At 32.6% G+C, this 26,083-nt stretch overlaps 1 protein-coding gene across 1 annotated transcript; it reads right to left on the bottom strand.

Annotated features, from left to right (window-relative positions):
* Window positions 1-6,798: 6,798 nt before the first annotated feature.
* LOC132731807 (neural cell adhesion molecule 2-like) lies at window positions 6,799-21,657 on the bottom strand. Its single transcript, XM_060718069.1, has 5 exons — window positions 21,486-21,657; window positions 17,434-17,628; window positions 11,614-11,700; window positions 10,987-11,271; window positions 6,799-9,780 (listed from the first exon to the last, which is right to left on the bottom strand). The coding sequence occupies exons 1-5, from the start codon at window positions 21,568-21,570 to the stop codon at window positions 9,680-9,682; spliced, it is 753 nt and encodes a 250-aa protein (XP_060574052.1). The 5' UTR covers window positions 21,571-21,657; the 3' UTR covers window positions 6,799-9,679.
* Window positions 21,658-26,083: the final 4,426 nt, after the last annotated feature.

Genomic DNA, 26,083 nt, shown 5'->3' with positions numbered 1-26,083 from the left:
ACATAAGAGACAAGAATGTATGAGATAAAATTTCTAGAAAGTCCCTACTCCTTTGAACCATCACTATATTTAGGGTTTACGCAGCGAACACTACACTCTTCCCTGCCCTTTTTGCTAGATTGCAAGCATATAGAGTGGCTACTCAGATTCCTACTTATGCACAGCGTTCGTATGTGAGGGGTTTAAAACGTGTGTATGTAAAATATACAATAATTAAAGGCACCTTTCTCTGAGTACTTGGGTTTTGGTGTCCATTGTTCTGTTATCGGTTGTCGTCTTTGTTCTTTTGTTATAGGTTCTCGTCGCATTTCTCTGTTGTCAGTTCTTCTGTTATTGGTCGTGACTTTCGTTCTACTGGTAGTTCTCGTCGCATTTCTCTTGTTCTCTGTTATTGGTAGTGATCTTTGTTCTTCTGTAATCGGTCCTGGTCTCAGTTCTTTTGTTGTCAGATGTCCTGTTATCGTTCCTTTCTCTGCTTTTCTGTTATCGGTTGTCGTCTTCGTTCTTCTGTCATCGGGTCTCGTCTCTATTTTTCTGTAATCAGTCTTGGTCTCCGTTTTGTTGTTAATTCTTCTGTCATCGGTTTCCGTCTGTTATTCTGTTATCGATCTTAGTCTCTATTTTTCTGTTATTAATCCTTGTCTTCGTTGTTTGGTTGTCAGTTCTTCTGTTATCGGTCCCTGTGTCTGTTCGCTTGTTGTAATTTGTTCGGTCCCTGTCTCTGTACTTCTGTTATCGTTCTTGTTGTTCTTGTCTCCGTTCTTCCTTCTGTTATCGGTCGTTTTCGGTCTTGTACTTTCGGTACTTGTTTCCTGTTCCGTTAAGGTCTTCTCTTGTATCTATCGTTGCCGTCATGCTGTGTCGATGTCCTGGTTTTGTTAGGCTTGTAGTCATTTTATTCGTTCAGTGGAGTAGCGGGGGATCGAACTCACGACCCCTTGATTTGTAGGCAGACAGTGTTACCACTGCACCATAGCGCCCGCTCTGAATAATAACCATTTTAGAAAGTCCTTTATACATTAAATACTATTTCAATGGCTAACAAAGGGTGTATGGCAATTATATTTTAACACCTCCACTATATAGCCAACCCACGTGACTTTTATATATGGTCAAAGAAAATATTACTCGGTTTAAGTAATATTTTTATAGATAACATTGCTGTTACTTTAAGATATCCTGGTAATTTATTGGAGGGTACCCGGAATTGTAATGTCTATCAAATGATGTGATAATCTTCTTGTAGAATTTTCCCAAAACCGAGACTGAATTCCAAAATTTTCGAGAGCTGCCATGGTGTAGCAAGCACAAGGAGCAATCTCTAGGTTTCAGACATTTAATGACTCGATGAAAATATGGTGTTGTTATTGTTGTTGCTGTTGTTGTTTTTAACTTTAACTTTAAATTTCAAATTAAATCGTCACTTATTTCTAAACAAGATGGTAAATATTTGTTGTTTTCTGTATTTTTGTTAAGAATGTGATGAAGTATACACTTCTAAGTTTAAGACGACATTTTAATATTATCGATTATCCATGCAGTTATAATTGAATCTAAAAATGAATTATGCAGATATTATTTTCGGCAGAAAAAAACAAATACAAACAAAACAGGACACAAAAAGCTTACATGCAGCATACATGTGTAATGTTCACAATGTGCTGAAAACGGCTCTTTATTAATTTCAACATTTCAGCAAGTGACACATTTTATAAAAGAATGGGACAGAAACGTTGTTGTAACCATTTAAAAAGTAGGATTGTAAATTTGTAAGTTGTATATTTTTTACCTAGTTTGCTCAACACTCAATTAACACATTTTTATATATAAACCTGGGGTACAGAATATAGACAAAAAACAACTTTCATAGATTGAGATAGAGCCATAATGTCGTAGATATTTGGGTAACAAAAAGTTTTTGATCCTGATAATGTTTAAAGTAGGCAATTTAAATACGTGCAATTATGTAATTATTATGTCTTTAGTTAGTTTCTGGAGAAAAGGCTTAATAAAGGTGGTATCTTTTATTTTATAGATAAATTTATTATGTGTCACATGTCGCCTTTAAAAGATTTTGTGGTGATTTTGCGCATACTTAATCCCGCTTTTGCATGTTGGAACAACAATATTTTATTTGTTTGTATACGCAGCCTAATTGCTTATTTTGTATAGTCTTATTTTATTTTCCTGTCAATTATGAATACAATACAGCATTCATTAAAATATTACATTCCACTTCGATTTCGTTAGAATTAATATGGAGAATATAGAGGATATTTGTTTGTTTGTGTGTAAGATGAAATTTTATTTCATCGAGTGGACTTTAAAAACAGTATTCCCACGAGTGGCGTAGCCACGAGTGAGAATACTGTTTTTTGAAGTTCACGAGATGAAATAAAATTACATCTGACACAACAAACAAACCAATTTTCTTTTTATTTTATGCTTAAAAATAAGTTAAAACGAAATTTCCTTGATATTAACTTTAATATTAAAATCTGCTTTCCCCACTGGTAGCCTCTATTATGTACATGTATTAGTCGAATTTCTCATAAAATACAAGAAGCTTTGGGCTGAAAATAAGTTCGAGAATCAACGTTAAATGGCGATGATATTATCCATTTTATTAAAAAAAATATGAATGATCGCTTATTTTAATAATAAAAACAAACCATTTTTGTAGGAGAAAAAGTCCAACCATCCATCCATATTTCTGTTACTTACTGCAAATGTACAGTATATTAGACATGGCTCTGTTAAATGTAAGCGGCGGCCATTTTTAAAAGTTGTGTATTTCACGGGAGGAAAATAATTATGTTTGGTTCAGAGGGATATCATTTGGATTTGTTAGTCATACACCTTTTTAAAAGAAAGAAAACTTATTTGAGGATTGTAGCAGACAATAAATATGTGTTGACAGATGTGTTTAAAAAGTGGCTAGGAAATTGAAAACAGGCTGCCTCACGAACGCTGGGTTGTTTACTTATTCTTCGGGCTGACGACTGTCATTGCTTTTCAAGTTTTCATAAAGCATACGGCAGTTATTGCTCGTAGGAAATATGCCCAAATGTCATCAAGAGCAGTTTTGCATGTGGAAGGAATGTATTTTTCAGACTGTAAAATGAAACAAAAAAAATTAAGAGACGATATTAATTTTGCTGATTGGTAATTTGGATGGATAGAATTAAGTTTTCTTCTTTTTATCACTTTTAACATTTAAGTTATCTATCAATTTCAGCTTTGCTTTCCTCTAAACAGCCTGACATTGTCAGAATTGTCAGCAAAAATAAAATTTAGGTACCCCATGGGGAAAATCTTAAGAAAGTAGTTTCGTCATTGGAAAGTGTGAAATTATATTTTGATAATTTTCACTGTGAAATTATCAAATATAATTTTCACGGATAAACCAGTAATCCACTGAAAAGCATAAAATAAAAAACTATAAAACTAATGTTATTGAAAGTCATATCTGCTAAAAATGTAAACGTAGTAGCACAGCCGGTTAAGTGATTGACTGATGTGTGAGAGGTCTATGGTTCGATTCCTACTGTTGCCTTTTTTAAGACCTACTGTTTTTTGGTGTTTGTTTGTTTTGTTTTTTTTCTTTGGGGGGAGGGGTGCAGTATATATTTTAAAACACTTTTTGTCTCGGTTTGTGTTGTGTTTATGGCATTGGAATGGTATTTTTGACATTTCAAAATAATCTTTCAATATTAATTTTAAACCATAAATACCATAATAAGTGCAAAATATATAAAAACAAAATGAACAACTTAAACAAAAATGATTGCTACAAATAATTTTGAAAATACGGAACGCCTGAAGTGACATTTTCCCACACTTTCTCCCGGAATTGAATTCGTTTTTACGAGATAATAATTCCCCATTAGAAATATTATTTCGTTTTAACGAAATATAAAATCTTAATTACGAAATATTGATTCGTTATTACGAAATATTATTTCGTAATTACGAAATATTAATTTGTTATTACGAAATATTTATTCTTTGGTAATATTTATAAAGAAGGATTTGAAACTTAGTTTATTGTTAAATATAAGTCAAATAAACAAAACATAAAAAGTGATTTTTTTCAATCTTAGTCTTAAAAAGTAGTATTTGTAGCTGTAAAAAGTCTCCCCGTACATTTAATCAATGATGTTATATTTTCGATCCTTGAAGATCGTTCAGCACGACATTATTGTTGTGTATACATTTTACATGGTATTTTTAGTTTCTTGTATTTGGCCTTTTTCAATTTGGGTGGTTCCAGTATTCCTACTTGAATACTGTTTAATCAACCTTAGGATATGTTGCCTGCTTTTTAAATTTGTCTTTTGACGTCTTATCTGTGATATGCAGGCTTCATAACCTCAGATCCCCTTTCAAAATTCCATTTTATTTAGTTCCGCCCATTGTTTTTTCGTTTAGGGCACACGCATTCTTTTACTTGGGGACCATACGCCGCTTTTCATGGAATGACACTACTGTGTCACATTGAAGGTTCCATGAAGATCGCCGTATGAACACATCTGCGGATGTTTTTAAATTCAAAATATCACCATTTTAGTGTTTAAATGTTGAATTCTGCTTAAGCCGGTGCTAGGGGGCGTGGACGGTAACTTGCACTTTCCAGTACCGTCCATGAACAGGCTCAATCAAACCGAGTCTCCAACATTTTCAATTTTGTCGTGTTGGGCTTTCTTTAGGGATTCTGTATTTCTCTATTTTATCTATTTTATACCTTAACGCGCTAGTAAAACAGTACTGTAAGTAACTGTTAATTGCGGCATTAGGCTTATAATCGTTATATTTGGTGGTCAATCTCATTAAAATCAGATCATATTGAATAATCATTAGGTTTTGACAATAAATTAATTGCATCATATTGTATCATAGTTTTAATGACCTATTTTAGTTTTTTTTAAGCGGCCATTTTAAATTGACCTTTTGAAGGTGAAGGTCAATTTTATTTTCTTGGTATCCACCCACATCGTCTTCAGCATACCCATATTAGGTTAAAACACTCAAGATATTACTTGTACTATAAAATGCCTCTAGCATTCATATTTTCTTAAAATCAGTCCTGTCTACAAGTCTTGTTTTGTCCAAGTATAAATAAAATCCGAAATCCAACATGACAATTTACCAAAATTCATTATTCTGATATTGACGATCAAGGTCGTTTTAAGTTCAAGGTTAAGGTCAGTGCAACCTTTTAGAAGGTCTTGTCCAGAAGGTCGTTTTGTCCAAGTATGAAGATAATCCAGATCATCCATTTATTAATTACCAAGTTACAGTCAATTATAGCAATCAAAGCACAGTAGGCGCTGAATTTGTTTGGGTCTCAGAATGTCAGAAAGGTGAAGGTTGTGAGATTATAAACCAATTTGTTTGTGTATAGTGCCACCAATGCTTTCCAGTGTTTTAACTGTAGTAAATTGGCTATAAGACTAACTGCAACACTGATATTCAATTCAATGTTTATTTGACTTAAACAATTTTTAAAAAAATGAGTTGCCTTAACTGGGATTTGAATTCCAGACCTCTCGATTCCTAAGCGAGCGTGCAAACCCCTCGGGCACGGTGAAGTTATATTTTAACGGCCTGAAGAAAACCATATTATTCTAAATTAGGGTTTGTAACTTATTATTTCGAGTTTAACACATATGTAGATAATCATGGAGCTTACTATAAGCATGTATATCTATAAAGAATAAAACAATATTAGAAATCTTCGACCATTCGTGAACTATTTTGCTTGAAAATTAATGCGCCTGTCATTTGACAATCTTTACGCAGTGGTCTCCCCTGAATTTTTCGGCGTAACTGTACATATTAAGGGAAGTAACCGCTTCAAAAAAGCGGATTACTTTCGGCATTTGCAATTAACAGCATCAGAGTCTGAAATTTCGCTACCATTATTTGTTTGGTCTGACGACCCAAACAAATAAAAATAAGTAAACATTCAATAATTTAACCTACAAGGTCATAAATGAGCCAAGGTAAATTTGAATTTGAAATGCATGAAGGTCTTGTCCTTAAGAATGTTATTTTAATATGAAGTAAATCCATTCATTAATAACAAAGTTATAGCCAGTTGCAGCAAAAAGAATTTCAATAATTTGACTTTCATGGTCATTGTCATTTATAAGTGAAGGTCAAGGTCTGTCTGGTTTACTTGAAAGTCTATCCTAGAAGATTGTTGAAGTTAAAGACAATCCGTTTCAAAATAACAAAGTTCACTAATAGCAAAAAAAATCAGCAAAATTTATTAAATTTAGACATCAAGGTCATTTATAAATACAGGTCAAGTTTCGTCTGGTTCCCTAGAAGGTATTGTTCCAAGGGTTGTTATGATGGCCAATTATGAAGACAATACACTTAAAACTTAAAAAAGTTATGATCAGTGTTAAAGTTTGGGGGACGGCAATAGGAACGGCGACATAACTGTAACAATACCTCTTCAAAGAAAACGAGCTAAAAACTATATTCTTGATATGTTTATGTCATGGGATATACGGCGAGGACAATACAAGACATGCTGTGATTCCGCTAAAGGGGTCGATCAGGAAGAAGTTCGACGGATAAGTTTTAACTCATTCTGTGGTTTCATGCATTAATTGTTAAAGTTAATAGGTCATTTTGGCCACAGGAGAATCAATCTATCATACACGGTTAAGGTTCATCATGAACCTGTTATAGTTAAAGTTTATGTGCTATATGCTATCATGTTGTAAACTATGTCCAACTAAATGACAGTGTTGTTATTCACTAGGACATAAAAAAATAAATCCCTTTCCACATATCATTTTGTTTATTTGAAAGACGAAAAAGTACAGTGAAAAAAACTATAAACACAATACATGTACACGTACACTTATATACATAAGGGCAATGATGACCATAATTGCTCACAAGAACTAACGTTTCATTGTTTTTCTTCGAACAGGATCATTTGAACAAGCTGAAAGCAGAACATATACAAGGAATGGAGATTATCTATTGTCCCACGACAGGGTTTGTCATCTCTTTCTATCCGTTTAAGAGAAGATTCGGAAACTATTTTAAAAGAAAACTTTGTATCATTCATGTGCTTAACATCAAGTATATAGATGACCTCATGCCAAATTGCGTTTTAATGTGCTACATAGCAGATTTGATGAAGATAAGGATATTTATTTTTGACATTATGTGCATATACATGGTAATAAGACATTTAGTGAGACATCACATAATACAAACATGAACACAAAAACCATGACATGCACACCAACACCATGGATAACACAGGAAGGATAAAACCTGATTCCACTGCGGTCCGTCCATTGAATAATAATAAAAGATTTGTTTATTACCCATTACAGTAACCAATCAGAAGTAATTTGAATTTAGCTGAAACGGGTGTTTTACTTAAATATAGAAGTGACTTTTACCAGTAGTTACTGAAGAGAAGATAGTTAAGTGAATTATTGACAACCGAACATCCGCCTATCATGAACGTTTAGTTCTAGTGGTCATGCACGTTTAGTTCTAGTGGATATGTACCTTTAGTTCTAGTGAGCATGAACCCTTTAGCTCTAGAGGACATGTAACTTTAGTTCTAGTGGGCATGAACCTTTCAGTTCTAGTGGGCATGAAACTTTAGTTCTAGTGGGCATGAACCTTTAGTTCTAGTGAGCATGAACCTTTTAGTTCTAGTGGGCATGAAACTTTAATTCTAGTGGGAATGAACCTTTAGTTCTAGTGAGCATGAACCTTTTAGTTCTAGTGGACATTAACCTTTAGATCTGGTGGGCATGAAACTTTAGTTTTAGTGGGCATGAACCTTTTAGTTCTAGTGGGCATGAAACTTTAGTTCTAGTGGGCATGAACCTTTTAGTTTTAGTGGGCATGAACCTTTTAGTTCTTATAAAACAGCATGATAAAATATAAATACAGATGAATATATACACATACATATTTTTACAGAAAGGAATGAAATAAAAGTTTTAATCGCACAAACAGATAGTTTTAGACATAATATTCAATATGCATACTTTGCGAACAATCACATATTAATTCAAGCAAAATGCATACACTGTAGATAAATTAATCACACTTTCACATAGACAAAAAAGCATTGCCATGAGTTGTAATAAATGTAAACAATTTTTAGTTCGTGTTGTGCGTTTTGTTCAAGTTAAGTCACACAAAATCTACAATCTTTAATGTAGGCAATTAAGATGTTAATGTAGAGCACTAGGCCAGACTAAAATACTTAATTAATTGAAAATAGTAAGTATTTAGAGTGCTGTGGGTAGTGGTTAGTTTACTTTTTGTTCTGTTTTAATCATATATACATACTAAATGAAGTATTAACAAGCGAAAGCCACGCACGGCTTATTCTAATTTTGAAAGTCAAAATTACATTTACAGTAAAATGTACCCTTACAGAACATAATATATGTTGTAAAAAAATAAAATTTAAGTTTCACAGTCCGGGTCATTCAAAGGTCAATGTCACCTCTGAATTAATCACCATGTCAGTTTTGACATGTGTTTTTCTACATGTGTATGACTAAAATCTGTGAATTATAACAAAGTTATGACAACTTAAGCATTCAATAATTTGACCTTTACGGTCAAGGTCAATTAAAGGTCAATGTCATATCAGATAATTCGGTAGTTTGTTTATCGTGTATTACAATCCAACGAAATTCCAAATGATCGTTTTTTAATTATTCTACAGTCCCTTGTAAGCAAAAAGAATATAAGAACAATGTTTGATTGTTATAAATCTTGTATGCTTCCTCGTTAATTAGTTAAAGTATATTCTCGATTTAAATAAAAGACAAAAAAAAGAAACAAAAACAAAACCCTATCTTATTCGGAAGTAAAACACCAACGAATGTTGCTTCCTTTTCGACAGATTTCGTTATGTATATGTGTGTGATCTTTTTAACGTGAAAGGGTATTTTCAACTGTAAAATCATTATTTGAGAAAAATGCAAATACAACTCATGGTCATTAATCCAATTATTACATACAAATACACGATTAAAATATATTTATCTTCTAAGATATTCTTGTAGATCTTATACTTTTTAAATTCTCACAGTTGCATATAAAAACTTACGGGCAAAATAGAAATGGCAAAAGTAAAACGGCAAAAACTCATTTCTAAAAATTAAAATAGACATTTTAATTTTTTGCACATTATATAGCAACACAAAAATATATGATTTAAATTTTGTTATAATAACTTGCTACATTTGTTCAGGCCTTTTATCGTTTTGAATAATTACTGAAAATAGTGAATCTACAATGTAAAAATGATTGAGATTCATTGTTCATAGTTAGGGGACGTTATAGTTAGGGAACGTTATTTGAAAAAAAACACAGACTAGTTATTGTTAACAATAGACACATAGTCTCCAATACATCACGGTTATTAAAGTACTCTAAATAATCACTTAAGTTATTCTAATTCTGAACACACTTGACCTTGACACCATAAAATAGACAAAGTAACTTGATATCACAGATAATAAACTGCGCATGCGCATTTTCCTTTAAAACACTAGTTTCGTTACAAATGGATAATGATTTATGTGCACGATTCCTTCATAAATAATAAATGATTAATAGGCGTACATGTAGAACAATTGATGGCGTCATACGCAGTGTCCTATTCAACTCAACTTGATATTTGAAGAAAAACGACTGTAATTAAGAAAAGTGGAAATAATGCGGCTTGACTGTGAAGTGGTCCACTTGCTGATATAAAAGCACTATTTTCTGAAACAAAAAAAGTACACAAACTAATAATTTATTCATAAGAATCATAAAAACAAACCACACTAGTGTAATAGCAGTCATAATGATTTAGTGATTGCTAAAAGGGTTGAAAACACTTGCTTTGCTGAATAAAACCTTCCTTTCGTTATTTTGTTTGAATAAAACTATTAACACTTTTAAATATTAGATATTATTCATGGTAAGTAAAATCGTCATTTATAAATGTTACATAAAATAATTTTACAGATTTACAAGGGAAAATGTTTATATTATCATATATTCAGCTTACTCTGAACGTGATGTTTGGTTAGAATACAACCGCCATTAATGGTATGGTTAAATACATGTATATATTTGCCGAATTAATACAACGTCTGTGTCAGTTGGGAGAAAATGTTGAATTGTAGGAATATGATGTAAGATTAGGTAACATTGGACAATTAGTGCAGTACATTATTTGGACAAGTTGGACATTTTGTTGTCAGATTAAATTTACCTTGGAATTTGATCGACACAATTGTGTATTCATCAACTATGAAATCAAGATCTACATTTAACAGAGATAAATGCTAGCTAGGCATTATACAATATTCCTAGATTTGTCATAAAAAACATTTTCTTAAATTCGTGCAATTTTCATGGTCAGCGAAGTAATTACGAATTTCTGGCACAAAGTAAAAGAATCTACTCGCGGGAAGTTTATACAAATGCATTTTGTTGAAAATTTACAAGTATAATGGCATTTATATTCCAATGTATTACTCCGAATAACTCTGTCTTTGAATAGGCCGCGTTCGTCATACAATAAATACGGATCAACATACCATAATTAAAATCACAAGAGACCAAAATTCACGCTTTCTCAAGCTAAATCAAATGATACCTAGAATCAAGTTCTCTGTCTTTTATGAACCAATAATTTGTAACATGCCCACCTCTCCACCAATAACCAGAGGTAGAGAAATATTGCCACATGTCGTAGCCACAATACCGTAAATGAAGTGCAACCAAAACTACCTACAGTTATAGTCAAAGAAGCAGTGCAGTGTCCCCTCCCCCACTTTACTACGGCCATGTTGCCCCGAAAGTCTTAAGTGTCCCCGCAGTTCTCCTGTGGGGGAGTGATACAAATGACCAGTGAATAGTGTAAATTTATAATTTCTAGCAACAAATTAAGTGCTAGACTGTTTCTTTAACCAATCTTACCTCTGGGATCAATTTCTTTTTGAGCTGTTGCATTAAATGGCTCTATGTCATTAAATGCGTTGCATGAATAAATTCCAGCATCATCAAGGTCCACGTTCCGTAATGTCACGGAGCTTTTTACTGTATTATTTTCTTCATTTACGTGAGAATAATTTGTTATATTGAGTACAACACCGTCTTTGGTCCAGGCTATATTTGGAATGGGAGACCCGGATGCCATGCACTTCAGTTCTATATTTTTATTATGATATGCTTGCATTGTATAACTGTCTATCACAGGACTTGCTGTAATAAACGAAGTGTCGAATACAGAAATACAATTTGAAAAATAATACTATCGACAATAATTGAAACCAAACTCTTTATTGACTAAATAAAATAACTTTGAAAATGAATATGTTTGATTGTTTAGCATGATAAATAGGTGGTACATTTTTATTCAATCATCAGTGAATGACTAATGGAATAAAAGCTGGGTTATAATTATCAAAACTTCTTTAACTTCAGCACTAACAAGAAAGTGTTAATTAATATATCTTAGTTATGTCTTACATACGTGACTGTTTTTGATTTGAATTTTTTATTAACTCTTAAGTATTTATTTCTTAAAAATAACAATTATTTTACCTCGTAGAAATACTGATTTAGGTTTCTGTATCTTGACATCATTACGTTGTGTCAGTGAACACAGATATTCCCCTATATTAGTCCTATCTGAAAACACAAATAATAATAATAATTGACAACACCATACTTTCATATTTTCCAGAACAAGTTATGTGATGGACAGACAGAAGGACAGAGATAGAGAGACAGACAGACAGACTGACGACAGAGCACAAAAGGTTGTGGCTGGCTACTTTGCACATGTATCAGCTTTTGTTTACTCCGCCAACAAGAGATACAGCCGGGCGGGGGCAATGCTCGACTTTTTTTTCTTTCACTAAAAGCAAACACATAAAAAAAAACAAATAAATAGTTTTTCCTTTTATAAATTTCAATAGGTAGGTCTAGTTGTTTTGTCCAAGTTTGAATCATTACATTAATCTTCAATGATCACTGTGCACATGGTCCAAAATTCATAGCTGTACATAAAAGGACAAGAAAAAAGGTCACTTCATCAAAATCTAGGTCAGCTGATATCAAAGTTCAATTTTACATTTAAAACTGTGCATATTGTCCAAATGTCATAGCTGTACATAAAAGGATAAGAAAGTAGGTCACTTCTTTTAATTATCTAGGTCAACTAAAATTGTGCAGATGGTCCAAATTTCATAGCTGTACATCAAAGGATAAGAAATAAGGTCTTTTCTTTAAATTATCTAGGTCAGCTGATATCAAAGTTTAATTTTACATCTGAAACTGAGCACATGGTCCAAATTTCATAGCTGTATATTAAAGTACAAAAAGAGGTCAATTCATCAAAATCTAGGTCAGCTGATATCAATGTTCAATTTTACATCTGAAAATGTGTACATGGTCAAAATTTCCTAGTTGTATATTAAAGGACAAACAAAAGGTCAATTCATCAAAATCTAGGTCAGCTGATATCAATGTTCGAGTTTACATCTTAAACTGTGCACATGGTTCAAATTTCGTAACTGTACGTCAAAGGGCAAGAAAGTAGGTCAATACGTTAAATTATTTAGGTCAGCTGATATCAAAGTTCAATTCGACATCTTAAACTGATAATTAATAAAATTATTTAGGTCAGCTTATATCAACTGTCATAAGTTGGCCACTTCGTCAAAATCTAGGTCAGCTGAAGTCAAATTTCAGTTTTACATCTAAAACTGTGCACATGGTCCAAATGTCATAGCTACAGGAAAAAATAAGAGAATTTCATTAATTTTACCTTGATGGTCAATATCAGTCTAGGTTACATCTAAATTATTCAATATGTTTGTTTGGATACACGTCTTGTTTTGTCCAAGTATATATCAAATCCATACATAAATAACCAAATTATGACAATTTAACCAAAATACAATCATTGACCTTGACGGTCAACGTCATTTAAAGCTCAAGGTCAAAGTCAGTTCAACCTTTTTTAGAAGGTCTTGTCCAAAAGATTGTTTTGTCCATGTATGAAGATAATCTATTGATAACTTATCAAGTTACAGCCAATTATAGCAACTATGAGTGAAAAGTCAATAATTTGACTTTCAATGCCAATGTCATGCATGAGTCAATGTCAATTTGAGTTTGATATACATCAAGGTCCTGACCTAAAAGACGTTGTATCTAAATATAAAGTTAATCCATGTATAAAATAAAAACAAAGTTACAGCCAGTTACAGAAAAAAAAACACAAGAGAATTTCATTAACTCATTCGACCCGTACGCCGAGTATAGTCGTCGTCTTTATCTGTTATCGTGTACCGCGCGCCGAGTAGAGTCGTCGTATAAAATTTATCGGCTATCCCGCATGACGAGAGAAGTCGTCGCGTATTGAACTACTACTGTATACCGCGTGACGAGTTATGTCGGCGCATTTCATTGGTTGTTTCGACGGGTTATATTTAGATTTGAGGTATTTTGACCAATCAGGAAACGCGTTATATGTATAGTATAAAGGTTTACCTATACGAAAGTGAAAATTTTATCGAAATATCTCTATCTGAAAAAAAGTTATATTGCGTTAAAAAAATGGAAAATCGGAAGAATTTATTTGACATTATGTTTGATACGGACACGGAAAATGGCGCAAATTCGGATTGTGACATTAGTCTCGATAGTGAAAGTGAGATAGAATCAATCTGATAGATCGAGTGACAGTCAAAGTGAAAATGAAAGTGCGGACGAAAATGTGAAATATTCTCAGTGGAAGACAAACGATCGGTCAGAATTGCCTAAGAGACCATTCACAGGCCCAAATCCAGATCTTGATTCGGATTCAAATGAATTTGATTTCTTTGAACTGTTCTTTTCTGTGTTTCTGATTGAGCTACTTTGTAGACAGTAATTTTGATTTTGTTTACAAAAATATTTAGTCTAGCTGATGACCTTTTTTTCATTCCTTTTTATCAAGAAAAGTAACATAATTGAAAGCGCTAGAAAATAAGAGTAACTGTTCTAATGTAAGAAATACAAAAATGTAAATACCTTACAGTTTTTGTATTTATTTTGTAATTATTTTTATATTATTATTATATATAATTTTTATAATTATTATATATAATTTTGAAATTATCTAAAATTAATCCACACATATAACAATTTTCATTCATATTTCATATATGGATTATTTTTTTCCGGCTAATATTTTCTTACTTTTAGACACAATAGTAAAGATAAATAAAATTATTTATTGTTTTCTTTGAAATTTTCTTAAAAAAAACAACAACAGGAAAATAAAAGTTTTTTTTAATGAATATGAATTTCTGATATATATACACCTCTGCACCATAAATGTTACATTTCTTGTCTGTTTTTATGAACTCCATAACATAATACTTATATTTGCTCATTAGTCATTACTATACTTATTTATTTGCATATAAATGCTTCCAAAGTATTCATTTCTAATTTGTAAATTAGCAGTAAATTTCTCAATATATTTTTTAAATTATTATATTATGGAGAAGAATGTTTTAATAGAAATTAATACAATAAATAAAGTTCTTTTATTACAAATAAACTGATTTTATGTTGAAAATCTTCTTTATTTTATTGATAATAAATCAGTCCAACATGTTGCCATAGTGATGGAAGTTACACCACTGATTAGGTAATTTTATTGCCAACATTTATGTGTCATTTTCAGCTTGATTAGATTAAAAATGAGATTGCCAGAGGCAAATTACATAATGCACCCCTATTATTTATGACCTGTCAATAAAACAGTGCAATATCCCTCAGGGAGACAGGTTAGATAAAATCAATAAGGTACCTAGGAGTTGGCTTATCAGTTATCAGTAGGGTTTAAGTGGTAGACAGTGTACAGGGTTGAATGAGTTAACTTGATGTTGACGGTCAAGGTCAATAAAAGGTCAATGTCACATTTAAATTATTCAATATAATCGTTTGGTAACAAATGTTGTTTTGTCCAAGTATAAATCAAGTCCATACATAAATAACAAAATTATGACAACCAAAATTCAACAATTTGACCTTGACGGTCAATGTCATTTAAAGCTTAAAGTCAAGGTCATTTCAACTTTTTAGAAGTTATTATCCAAAAGGTTGTTTTTTCCAAGTATGAAGATAATCCATTCATTAATTCCCAAGTTACAGTAAATTTTAGCAAAAATTTTTAATTTAATAATTCAACCTTCAAGGCCAAAATCCTAAATGAGCCAAGGTCTATTTGGGTTTGATATACATGAAGGTCTTATCCTAAAGAATGATGTGTTATAATAAGAAGTAAATCCATTCATTAACAACAAAGTTATAGCCAATTACAACAAAACAAATTGAAAATTTCGATAATTTGACCTTCAAGGTTAGGGTCATTTATGACTGAAGGTCAATGTCTGTCTGGTTAATAATAATAATAATAATAATAATAATAATAATATCTTTATTTAAAGAAGGTTACACATTAAGAACATACAATAACAATCATATATATCTTATTTCCAAAGTGGCCTTCTGAAAAAGAAAACAACAACAACAACAGGACATTCATAGGTAGAAAAATGAATGTATAATATGTAATTATTAGAATAATACAACTCATATACTTTCGACAGGCACTCAACAATTTTTGTTTAAACATATATGTATATTGCATCATTTGTTCGTTCGTTCATTCGTTCGTTCATATATTTATTCATTCATTCATTCACTCACTCATTCATTCATATGAACATCAAGATAACTTGAAGGTCTATCGTAAAAGATTATTGTGCTGAAGTTTAAAGACAATCAATTCAACATTAACAAGTGATAGCCATTGATAGAAAAAAAAATCGGCAAAAATTAAGCAAAATTTAGACATTTAACCTTGAAGGTCAAGTTTTTTCTTGTGTACTTGAAGGTTAAGTCCAAACGGTTGTTGTGGTCAAGTATGAAGATCAAGGACGACAACGGCAACAGGAACTGTAACACTACCTCTATTACTTTTTAAATAAGTCGAGCTAAAATGATTCAAGTGGAAAATGCGCAAGTACTTGAGCTGCCGATCAATCCTTGGAATTGCATTTGAGGTATAAGACCAGTGGTCCGGACAAACTAAACATAAAAACCATTAAAGGGCCACAACTCTGACAAAAAACATTGGACCGGAAAATGCCACCGATATTCACAACTAGGCTGAGTGCTTATCATGAATGAAATTGCACCAGTAGTTTCTGGGGAGTAGTCCGGAAAGCTTTTGTGACCGACGGACAGATGGACAGACAGACGACAGAGAAGTGACCCCTATATGTCGCCACTATAGGCTACACAAAACTTGTAAATACTATTATGATCTTATTTATTAAATAAATAAATTGATCAATAGCTACAGGTTTTAGAATATAATTGTTTGTGATAACTTTTATTATAATCATTGTAATCATTTTTTTTTCTTTTAAGGCTATATGGGTCACAGTTTTTATGTCAAGGACACTGTAACTACCATATAATATTGTCCTACTTAACTTCAACATCTACATATTCAGTCAACCTCAACACTAAATCTTAAAATGCAGGCTAAAAGCATTTTGAAGTTATTAATATGACTGATGTAGTATGGATGGGCACAAAGAAATACATTTGCAACGCAATAAAACCGCTTCTTTGGCGGGAAAGTGACCAGGGCAGCATGGTCGTTTAATTTAAATTTTGCAAAATAACAGAAATAAAAAGTGCCCAAAAATAACCAACTCAAGTATTTAAAGCATCTATTATGACCCATTTTTTCCTACACTTTTCAGCTGTAATTAAAATATAGAAAATGAGAGTTCAATGAAGTAAGGAAAATATATTAATATCGTAAATCACCATTCGACCAGGTATGGAAGGAATGTGTAGTAGTCTTTCACAATAGTTTTCTCTATCTGTACTTCATTAAAAAGATCGTTTTATAGTAGAAACATTTGTATTTCACAGGTGTGAATAATAAAATGTGTACTACATCATATTTTCCCCTGTATTGTAATGTCACTATTTTCTATGGAATTAGTAACAAGGTAACGTTATACAGTGGATTTTTACTTGAACGAAACATCGGCACGTGTGATTTTTCTATGTATAATTTCCCGCTCATGACTTTCTTTCTTACATATATAACTTTTGATTAAATAAGACTAAAACATGATATCTTTTTATTGCAATTATTAAGATCTTTTAAGCAGCAAAGCACATTAATCATTTAGATATTAATACAGACCTACCAGCATCTTTGTAAAAATCATGTGAAATTATTTCAGATATTTAATATTTAATTCCCATTTTTGTTCATATTTTAAATATTACAAACACATAAAACAAAGCTATAAAACTCTTACAAAGGCATATTACCAGGATTTTTTATTTGCAGTATTCCATTATTTTCTCTATTGACCATGTTGAATTTGTCATTGTTTCTCAGCATTTTATTTTGGTGTGACCATATCCATCTAACTTCGTCACTGTCTGTAGTCATACCGGAAGTGTCACATCTTAATTCCAACGCTTCCGTTGTTTGCACTGGTAAAATGGCGTCTACCGGCGTTACTGTATAAGAAGTAAATGGTATACTAAAATGACAATTTCCATTACTAATTTATTCATATATTTTGGTTTTTGAATCGCATCTGTATTTTCATCTTCAAATACTAGATTTGTTCAAACTTATTCTGTATTTATGTATCTAAAATTCAACTTTTTAGTTTAGTCAACCTGCTAACAGTTACTGTTTTAAAGCACTTTTTAATCTGTAAATCAGGTTAACTGTGTCATAACCTGAATTATTCAGTTAGTATGTAGGAAATCTTTTTTATAAACATATAATAATTGAAAGTCGCACATTATGTTGAAAAGTATGTTTTTCATTGGTATGCTGATATTCAGAATATTATGTATAACAACACTTTTCTACACATCGTAATCACTGTAGATTATACGTGAGTGTACTCTACAGGTACATGTATTAATTACTGGCATAATTTACGTGTTAGGCACCTGCAAGTTGCCTGTGATGATATGACGTCTGCACAATATGACTAGACAATAGCTTGTCTATGTTTTTGGTGTGTTTTTATTCATTATTATTCTCAGTGAATTTTCCCTTCTAAACAGTTAATACTACATGTATAACTGTACCTTTTAAAAAAATCTTAACAGTTAAGTTCTTATTTATATCGTTTAGTCTTAAATGACGCATTGAACCCTCACATGCAATTCAATTACCAATGGTAAGAAATAAAACAAGCGTATAATAAATTAACTACATGTATAAAATGCATGATATGCAGAATATAATTTAACAATAAGTCTGGAACCTATGGTAGGACAACCTGGTACACGATAGTCACTCTACACTGGGAGATAAGATAAGTTATCTTATGTCCCAGCTCTACACAACAATAACATCAAAATAGATACAAACAAGTTTGATTTGCCCCTGTGGGGGATTTGTTTAAAAATTGTTCAGACATAGTCCAAATTTCATGGTTGTACATCAAAGGACAAGAAAGTAGGTCATATATATATAGTGGTCCCTTAGGTAGGGCAAATTTTGACCCCAAGGCTTTTATTTAAAAAACGTTGATACATGTCCATCAGACAATGTTTCATGTCGAATATCTAAGCTCTATAGCTTTCTCCCCAGAAAACATTTGTTTAGTTTTTGTTTTTACTAAACGTACCAATTTTGACTCCAGGGCAATGATTTGAACAATCTTGGTATAAGTATTATAGATTTTACTATGTACATATAAGGAAAACCTACCCCCCCCCCCAATTTTGACACTAGGAACAAAACTTGTACAGCTGTGGTAGAGTTCAAAAAAAGCTTTCAAAAAAAAAACAACTTTTCAAGCTTCCTACTCAATGTAGCTTATTATGTAAATGTATAGGTTATAAATAAATAGTGTTTAAACTAAGCGGGGCAATTAAACTAATTATCAGGAAGGTATGTCCTTTTAAAAACTACAATGAGCCTGGACATTCTACACGAATTAATGAAGCTAAAAAAATAATAATAACATAATTATAAGATAATTTCACTTGTTCTTCACGTCCAAAAAATGTGCAGGAAATCGGTGAGACAAAATGCTCTCTAAATTTGTGCACACTCAACCTTTGCTAAAAACCACATGTTTGAGTGTGAATATTTTATGGGATAATTTTATTAACGCCGTGCGAAAGGTTTTAAATGTTGATTTACTGTTCAGCTGAAGGACGAATTTAACCCTATAAATGTATAAATGAGTTTTGCTAGAGAAGCGTGTTTTCCAATTTTTCCCATTTTTTTTTACAGTTTAAGACTTAATTAATACCGTGTGTGTGACCCGTGACTATCAATGACAGCTTGACAGCGCCTTCTCATACTCCCTATTAGGTTTCTGATCGTTCTAACGGGTATGGCTGCCCATTCTTGGACCAACATGGCTCCAAGCTCCTGGATGGTTCTGGGTTGCAGCTGACGAGCTGAAATTCTAACCTGCAGCTCATTCCACATGTGTTCTATTGGATTTAAGTCAGGTGAGCGAGCTGGCCAGTCCATGCGCTCAATAGACTCCCTATATAAGTAGTCCTGGACCACCCTGGCCCTATTTGGGCGAGCATTACTTTTAGTATCGTCCATTTGAATGAACTGATCGCCGACTGCTCAAGTATACAACATAACCTGGTTGTCTAAGATGTCGTCTATGTATCGCTGACCTGTCAATGTGCCTCTATTTAGCACAACCAGGTCGATAACACCATAACCGACCCACCCTCCTAGCGGTCATGCTCAGCAATACTTGCAGCCTGAAACCGATCACCTCGTCTTCTCCAGACTCTAGCACACCTATCTGTGAAGTCAAGGCAAAACCTGGACTCATCGGTGAACACAACTGTCTCAAGTGTTGCATGGTCCACCGTGTATGCTCCATGGTCCATTCCAAACGGGCTTGGCGATGTCGACGCGTCAAAGGGATACGTATGCAAGGTCTTCTCGACCGCAAATTATCTTCATGCAGCCTTCTACGTACCGTTTGCGTGGAAACATGGACCCCCGCAGCATTAACAATGTCATTTCAAAGAGAAGTTGCTGTTGAAAACCTTGCATGACGTGCCTGAACGACCTAAACCGATCCTGGGCTTGTGTTGTGACCCTTAGCCGACCTCCAGCATGCCTACTGGCGGGTGTACCATGTAGCCGGTATTTCTCCCAGGTTCTGGTGATGACAGTGTAGTGTACACCTAGCGCGGCACCAACCTGGCGGAGTCCTCCATAACTCTGCTTCTCTCAATGCCGCCTAATGTTAGCATTCGCCATATCGAAGTGACAGATGTAAGAAATGTAAGCCACTGAATGACAATATGCCGGTAATGTCGCCGTATAACAAAAGGCATGTGATTGTAAACCCCATCAAAAACATGAAAATATTTGGGTGCTTGCTTTCCATGCTAACTAGGACTATCTCAAAACATTGCTGAATCAGAATTTTCAAAAATTGGGAAGAAATCTGTTTATTAATATTTGTGATAATATAAAAATTAACTTATTGTGTTTAGCAAAAGTTAAGTAGTATAATATAAGTGTATATAAATTAAGTATTTTCCGTTATTTAAACTTGTTCATTCGTTTTGAGAATAATATTTTATTTACACTTATTTACACTTTATTGACATGGTTTATTACTGTGAAAGACAGATCATTTAAACAATGTTTATATCCACTTATACAATTTAATGTCGGTAACTATTAATGCAGAATATTTATTTTGCACTCTTAAGTAGAACAATGTGTTAAATGATCAATAAAACAATCAGCTAGGAACATGCTCTCATATAATTGTCATTTCTCTGTATAATAGTGTTGGTATAAAAATCATTCTATATAATTCACTGATATGTTTAGAAAGAGCATCAAAACACGAGGCTATCTGATTTGTACGAGGGGGCGTTGCCCCCGAGTATTTATCAGATTGCCGAGTGTTTTGATGTTCTTTCTCTTTTGTATCATAGTCAAACATAAAAACACGTTCCCTGTTGTCACAATATGAAACCCCAGAGAAAAGTAACCAATAAACGAGCATCTGAATATGATATTTCTGTCCCTTTCCCTTTCTCTGCCGTCACAATTAGTGAACCCCAGCAAAAATGAGCCAATCAATCAGCATGCTCTGGAGTGCGAGTAACTAATACCTGCACTCCAGTTAACGCACGGTACATGTATATGTAAACGATTTAACTCGGACACATTTTCAACAGAAAGGTCCCCAAACTATGATACAAATTTTAGTTATTGTACGTGTGTATATTCATGAAAAGTCGACTAGAATAATTCATCACTGTTATCATTGAAAAAACGTTCGAAAACCTTCATGAAGGTAACCTCTGAAGTTAATGTCATTCTTAAGTAAAACAATTGAACTTACCCTCAATGACACGAACGGTGATTTCTGTTGATTGTCCCTCAACTTCGCAACTATATCTTCCACTGTCTAAAACTGTAGATTTCATCTTCTCTAGAGATGTCGTTCTTGTTCCTGTTTCAGAATTCCGTTGTGTCTTGACAAGAATCTATTTGATATGATAAAATTTAAAAGAAAAACATCATTGATAAGTAACAAAAACAGATAAGCAAAATATGTTGGTTTGTGGTTATGGGCTAGAAATGACCTGTTGATGGCTATTGGTTTTTTATTGGCTAGAAATGACCTGTTGGTAGTAATGTGCCAGAAATGTCCTGATGGTAGTTAAGGGCTAAGCAAGGACCTGGTGGTGGTAAAATCGGTTAGATTTGACCTGGTTGGTAGTAACGGGCTAAGCACGGGCTGGCGGTGGTAATGGGCTTAAGACATTTGTTGGTAACGGGCTAGAAATGACCTTTCGGTGGTGACGGGCTAAGCAAGGACCTATTGGTGGTAAAATGGACTAAAATGACCTCCTAGCAATAACGGGGTAATGGGCTAATATACATCGTTGATTTGTGAGACATGATAACAGAGAACAAACTCTATATATGCGAATATTGAGCTTGTTTCAATGTGTAAAGCAGTTTGTGACTGTATATAAAGCTGTTCTGAAACCATCATTTTCTGTGATGGTGGATGAGCAGTGGCTATGCTTTCATGACTGTTCTGCTAGACGCTGTGCCGTAATTGGACTGGCATATCGATGTAGTGGTATGTGGTGGTATGTGTGTATATATTCTCTTAATTATATATATATAATATATATATATATATAGAGAGAGAGAGAGAAAGAGAGAGGGGGAGATATATATATTTATTATATAATCTATAAATAGCTTTGAAATGCCTTTCCCTGATTGGCTAACAAGCAACTTTTTGTAAAAAATAACAGGTCAATATCAGAGTATATTCACTGTTTTTTCCCCCTAAAAATAGATTTTCAGAGTATATTCACCGGTTTTTCTTCTAAAAATAGATTTTCTGGAAATCCCTAAAAGACGCGAGACTTTGACGTGACGTCACGCCAAGTTTGTTGTTATTATTCTGAAAAAAACGTTGAGTTGGGTGTACATAAGAGTCAAATTAGTCTATATTAGTTACCGTTTTTCATTTTTAAGAACAATAGGGATTAGCATGCCAATGGAAAGGGCCAAATTATGGAAACAGTAGACAAGCTGAAAAATAATGATTTCCGTCGTATGCAATGGCAGATGTGATAAGCCATATAAAAGCTATTTATAAATTATATAATAAAACAGATATGTACTTTTTAGCTGTTGAATATGATGTGATATGTACTGAAAAATTAATATTGACCTCGGCTATCGCCTCGGTCAATATTAATTTTTTCAGTACATATCACATCATATTCAACAGCTAAAAAGTCCATATTTGTATAATATATTTTGTAACCTGTTATTCGAAAATTATTACCTCTATTAAACTGATAAAATCAAGATATATTTATTTAATAAAAAGAACCTAAACAATGAGTTATTTGACATTAATACATACACGAGGATAAAATGTCAATGTACAAAGGTCTGTCATAATTGATTTAATAGACCATCATTGACAAGGAAATAAATGGATTTTCTGGAATTAGAAAAACTTCATCTTATTAATGCTGACTAACAAACTCTAACAATAATCAAATATATGTAGCACGTGACAAAGTGTATGATCAGTGATTCAACAAAACAGTGTTAGACATATAATACTGGCAATGCACACTTTCATACAATAAATACTGTGAGAAAAGGAATAAAGACCAATCTTTTGATAAAAAAAAACAATAAGATATCTTTATTTAATAATAATGTTTTATGTTTATTTTGAGGGGTTTTATCACATTTACCTACAAGATTTTATGTATACAACAGAGAACAAGAAATCACCATATGTTTCATGTACTACATACTTTCTCTACATTTACCAATTAACATAGATCTAGTTTTTTTCGCTACACACCGTAAAACTTTACAGGGTATTCTATAAGCGATTTTTCTTTGAAAAAAAACATGTTTTCCGGGGTTCAGGGGGGTTCAAATGATCTAAAGCTTTTTATTTTTCCCCCCTAGGGCACTCCCACAACAGCAAAAATGGATCGCATATTTTTTAATTGCCCTTTTTAAAAACTTTTGATTTGGACTCGGCATCATTTACAAAATCATATATACTGGAAATTAAGGTAAAAGGAAACCCTTTCCTTCTTTCAAAATCAAAAGGAAAATTACCCAGTCTCTTTCATAAAATCTACCCAATACAAAAATTTAAAAAAAAAAAAGGTTTTTTAAAAAATTTTTGGGGTTGGTTTTGGCTTGTTTTGACAATTTAAATTGCCACTTTTGGAACAAAAAAGGGGAAAGGGAAAAGGTTTCCAAACATTTTTAACCGGGAAAAAGGTCAATTCTTTAATTTTTTAAATTTTTTAAAATTTGTAAAAGACATTTAAAAAGGAAAAATTTAAACGTTTAAAATTTTTTTTTTTTAATTTTGAAATGATCAAGTACGCAAGGCCCCATCTCTTTATCAGTGGGGTTACAGACAATATTACTGTAAACCCTTTTTACTTTTTAGTTAAAGTTATAAATTTTTGCCCATTTTTAAAAAAAGTTCCCAACTTTCCGTGCCCCACCTTTAAACACATCCCACACGGTAAAGCTTTAAGGCGTCCCCCGGGCCCGCAAACAAAAAGGTTTTTGTTTTTCCCCGGGCACTTTTCTCAAAACTAAAAGGGGTTTCGCTAAAAATACAATAAATTCAAATTTAAAATGCCGGTTTTTGAAGAAAGTATTTACGTGATACGGTTTAAAGGATATTTTGAAACTCGCACTACATTGTGATAAATGCTATGTTTAAAGTTTCCCTTGTCATTGTTGTTAAATGGGGTGAAATTAAGACGTCCTGATCTCATTAAGATTTCCCTTGTTAAAACCCGGACAAGGTAATTTTAAAAAATTGTAAAGTTGCGCTTTCATCTTATACACCCTCTCCTGACTAAAGACTGACTTATTTGGTTTATTGGTAGGGTATGGTTCAAACATGTCGTCTGCATCTGTAATTACATTATTTTTAAAGCGTTTCAGCCAATAATCAATTGTAGTCGATCCCTAAACTTGCATGACTAATTTGGACAGGATTGGATTACAAACACCACCTGCTTTATTTGTTCTGACACTCGTTTTCTTAAAGTACATTTAACATAAGGGGAAACAATTTCACCCACTCCCATTTAATACACCCTTAAACTTTAAGTCGCTTTAATCGTTAACGTACTGTATTGGTATATTTAACATTGTATATAGCTGAAAATAAAACAAATTAAAAAAACCTTTAACACAAAGTTAAAGCAATTAGCATTAAAGAATAAGATATATTTAACTCGTGCTCAATTACTGATTTAATACAATACTAATTTAACAAACATAAATCATACTAATTGATATCTGAATAACTAAATAATAATTATTATTGTGGTTTAATCTGTTTTAAAATGAAAATGTTTACAGTACATTTAAACGTTCATACATCACTTTGGAGGACTGGAAATTTATAAACTGTCACATACTTAACAATGAAAGCACAGTAAATTGAATTAATACAAGTACTGGTGTATATTTATCGAACATACATGCACACGATTGTTTTCCCCAATGATTAGTAATTAGTTATGCTAATATACAATATTTAGTGAGTGTCTAAGCATATCTTTATTACTTATTAACATACTTCAGTATATTTATTTATGTTGCCCTTGCTGCAGTAAAAAGTGACAATAAAACACGGTATGTAATACATTGTAGGCCCATAAAAGTAACATTATATCAGTCTCAAATATTAACTTTTATATAACACGACAATATAATTAAAACTACTTGTACCGATCTATACCGCCATGCATTTAACAAACATACTGTAAATACTAGAATTACATTCTTTCTTAAAGAAAAAAAATAGCATAAATACGTACCATCTAATGGTAAAATAGTCACCAGAATATTGACCAAGAAATATATATTATACCACATGTCGACATTACAATCAATATATTCCAGACACACGCTTTCAAATTATCCACTGTAAACTGTATAAACCTCACGTTTGACGAGTATATAGTTGTGTAATATATTCTCCCGGTTTCACGTAATTTCCTAAATTTAGATAAAATTTCCTAGTAATGACTATTTAATATATAATATTACATCCGTTTTTCTGTGTTTCTACAACATGACGCACATCCAGTCATAATGGAACGATCAATAATGTCGTTTCGTAAATTCCTCCGCTCTCCTCCGCTCTGTCACACCAGATGTAAGGTTCATACTGAACGTACCTTTAAATCAATAGGTAACCTATGAGACAACATAGAAATGCAGAACATTCAGAATTACGCTATGATCATACAATCCGTTTAAATCCTTTTTTGTTGTTGTTGTTGTTGTCGTTTTTTTAAACAAGCTGCAGGCACACACCGTGTAACCGGCGCCAGTGATGACAGACTTCTGCAATGATGAGGGAAATCTAAAATTTACTGAGGGCTCCACATCAAAATTGTT

Source organism: Ruditapes philippinarum, unplaced genomic scaffold, assembly GCF_026571515.1.
Source record: "Ruditapes philippinarum isolate M1 unplaced genomic scaffold, ASM2657151v2 ctg63_1_1_1_1, whole genome shotgun sequence".
NCBI classification, from domain to species: Eukaryota; Metazoa; Mollusca; class Bivalvia; order Venerida; family Veneridae; genus Ruditapes; species Ruditapes philippinarum.
Note: the sequence above shows the minus strand (reverse complement) of the source record. Positions and strands in the feature narration are given on the sequence as shown.

Bases quoted from the DNA above. Each gene is read 5' to 3' on its own strand.
- LOC132731807 (XM_060718069.1), bottom strand. From the start codon at position 21,570: ATGAAATCTACAGTTTTAGACAGTGGAAGATATAGTTGCGAAGTTGAG. The intron at 17,629-21,485 runs GTAAGTTCAATT...CTTCTTATACAG, and splicing joins CACCGTTCGTGTCATTGAGG to TAACGCCGGTAGACGCCATT. The intron at 11,272-11,613 runs GTAAAATAATTG...CGTTTATTACAG, and splicing joins TAAATCAGTATTTCTACGAG to CAAGTCCTGTGATAGACAGT.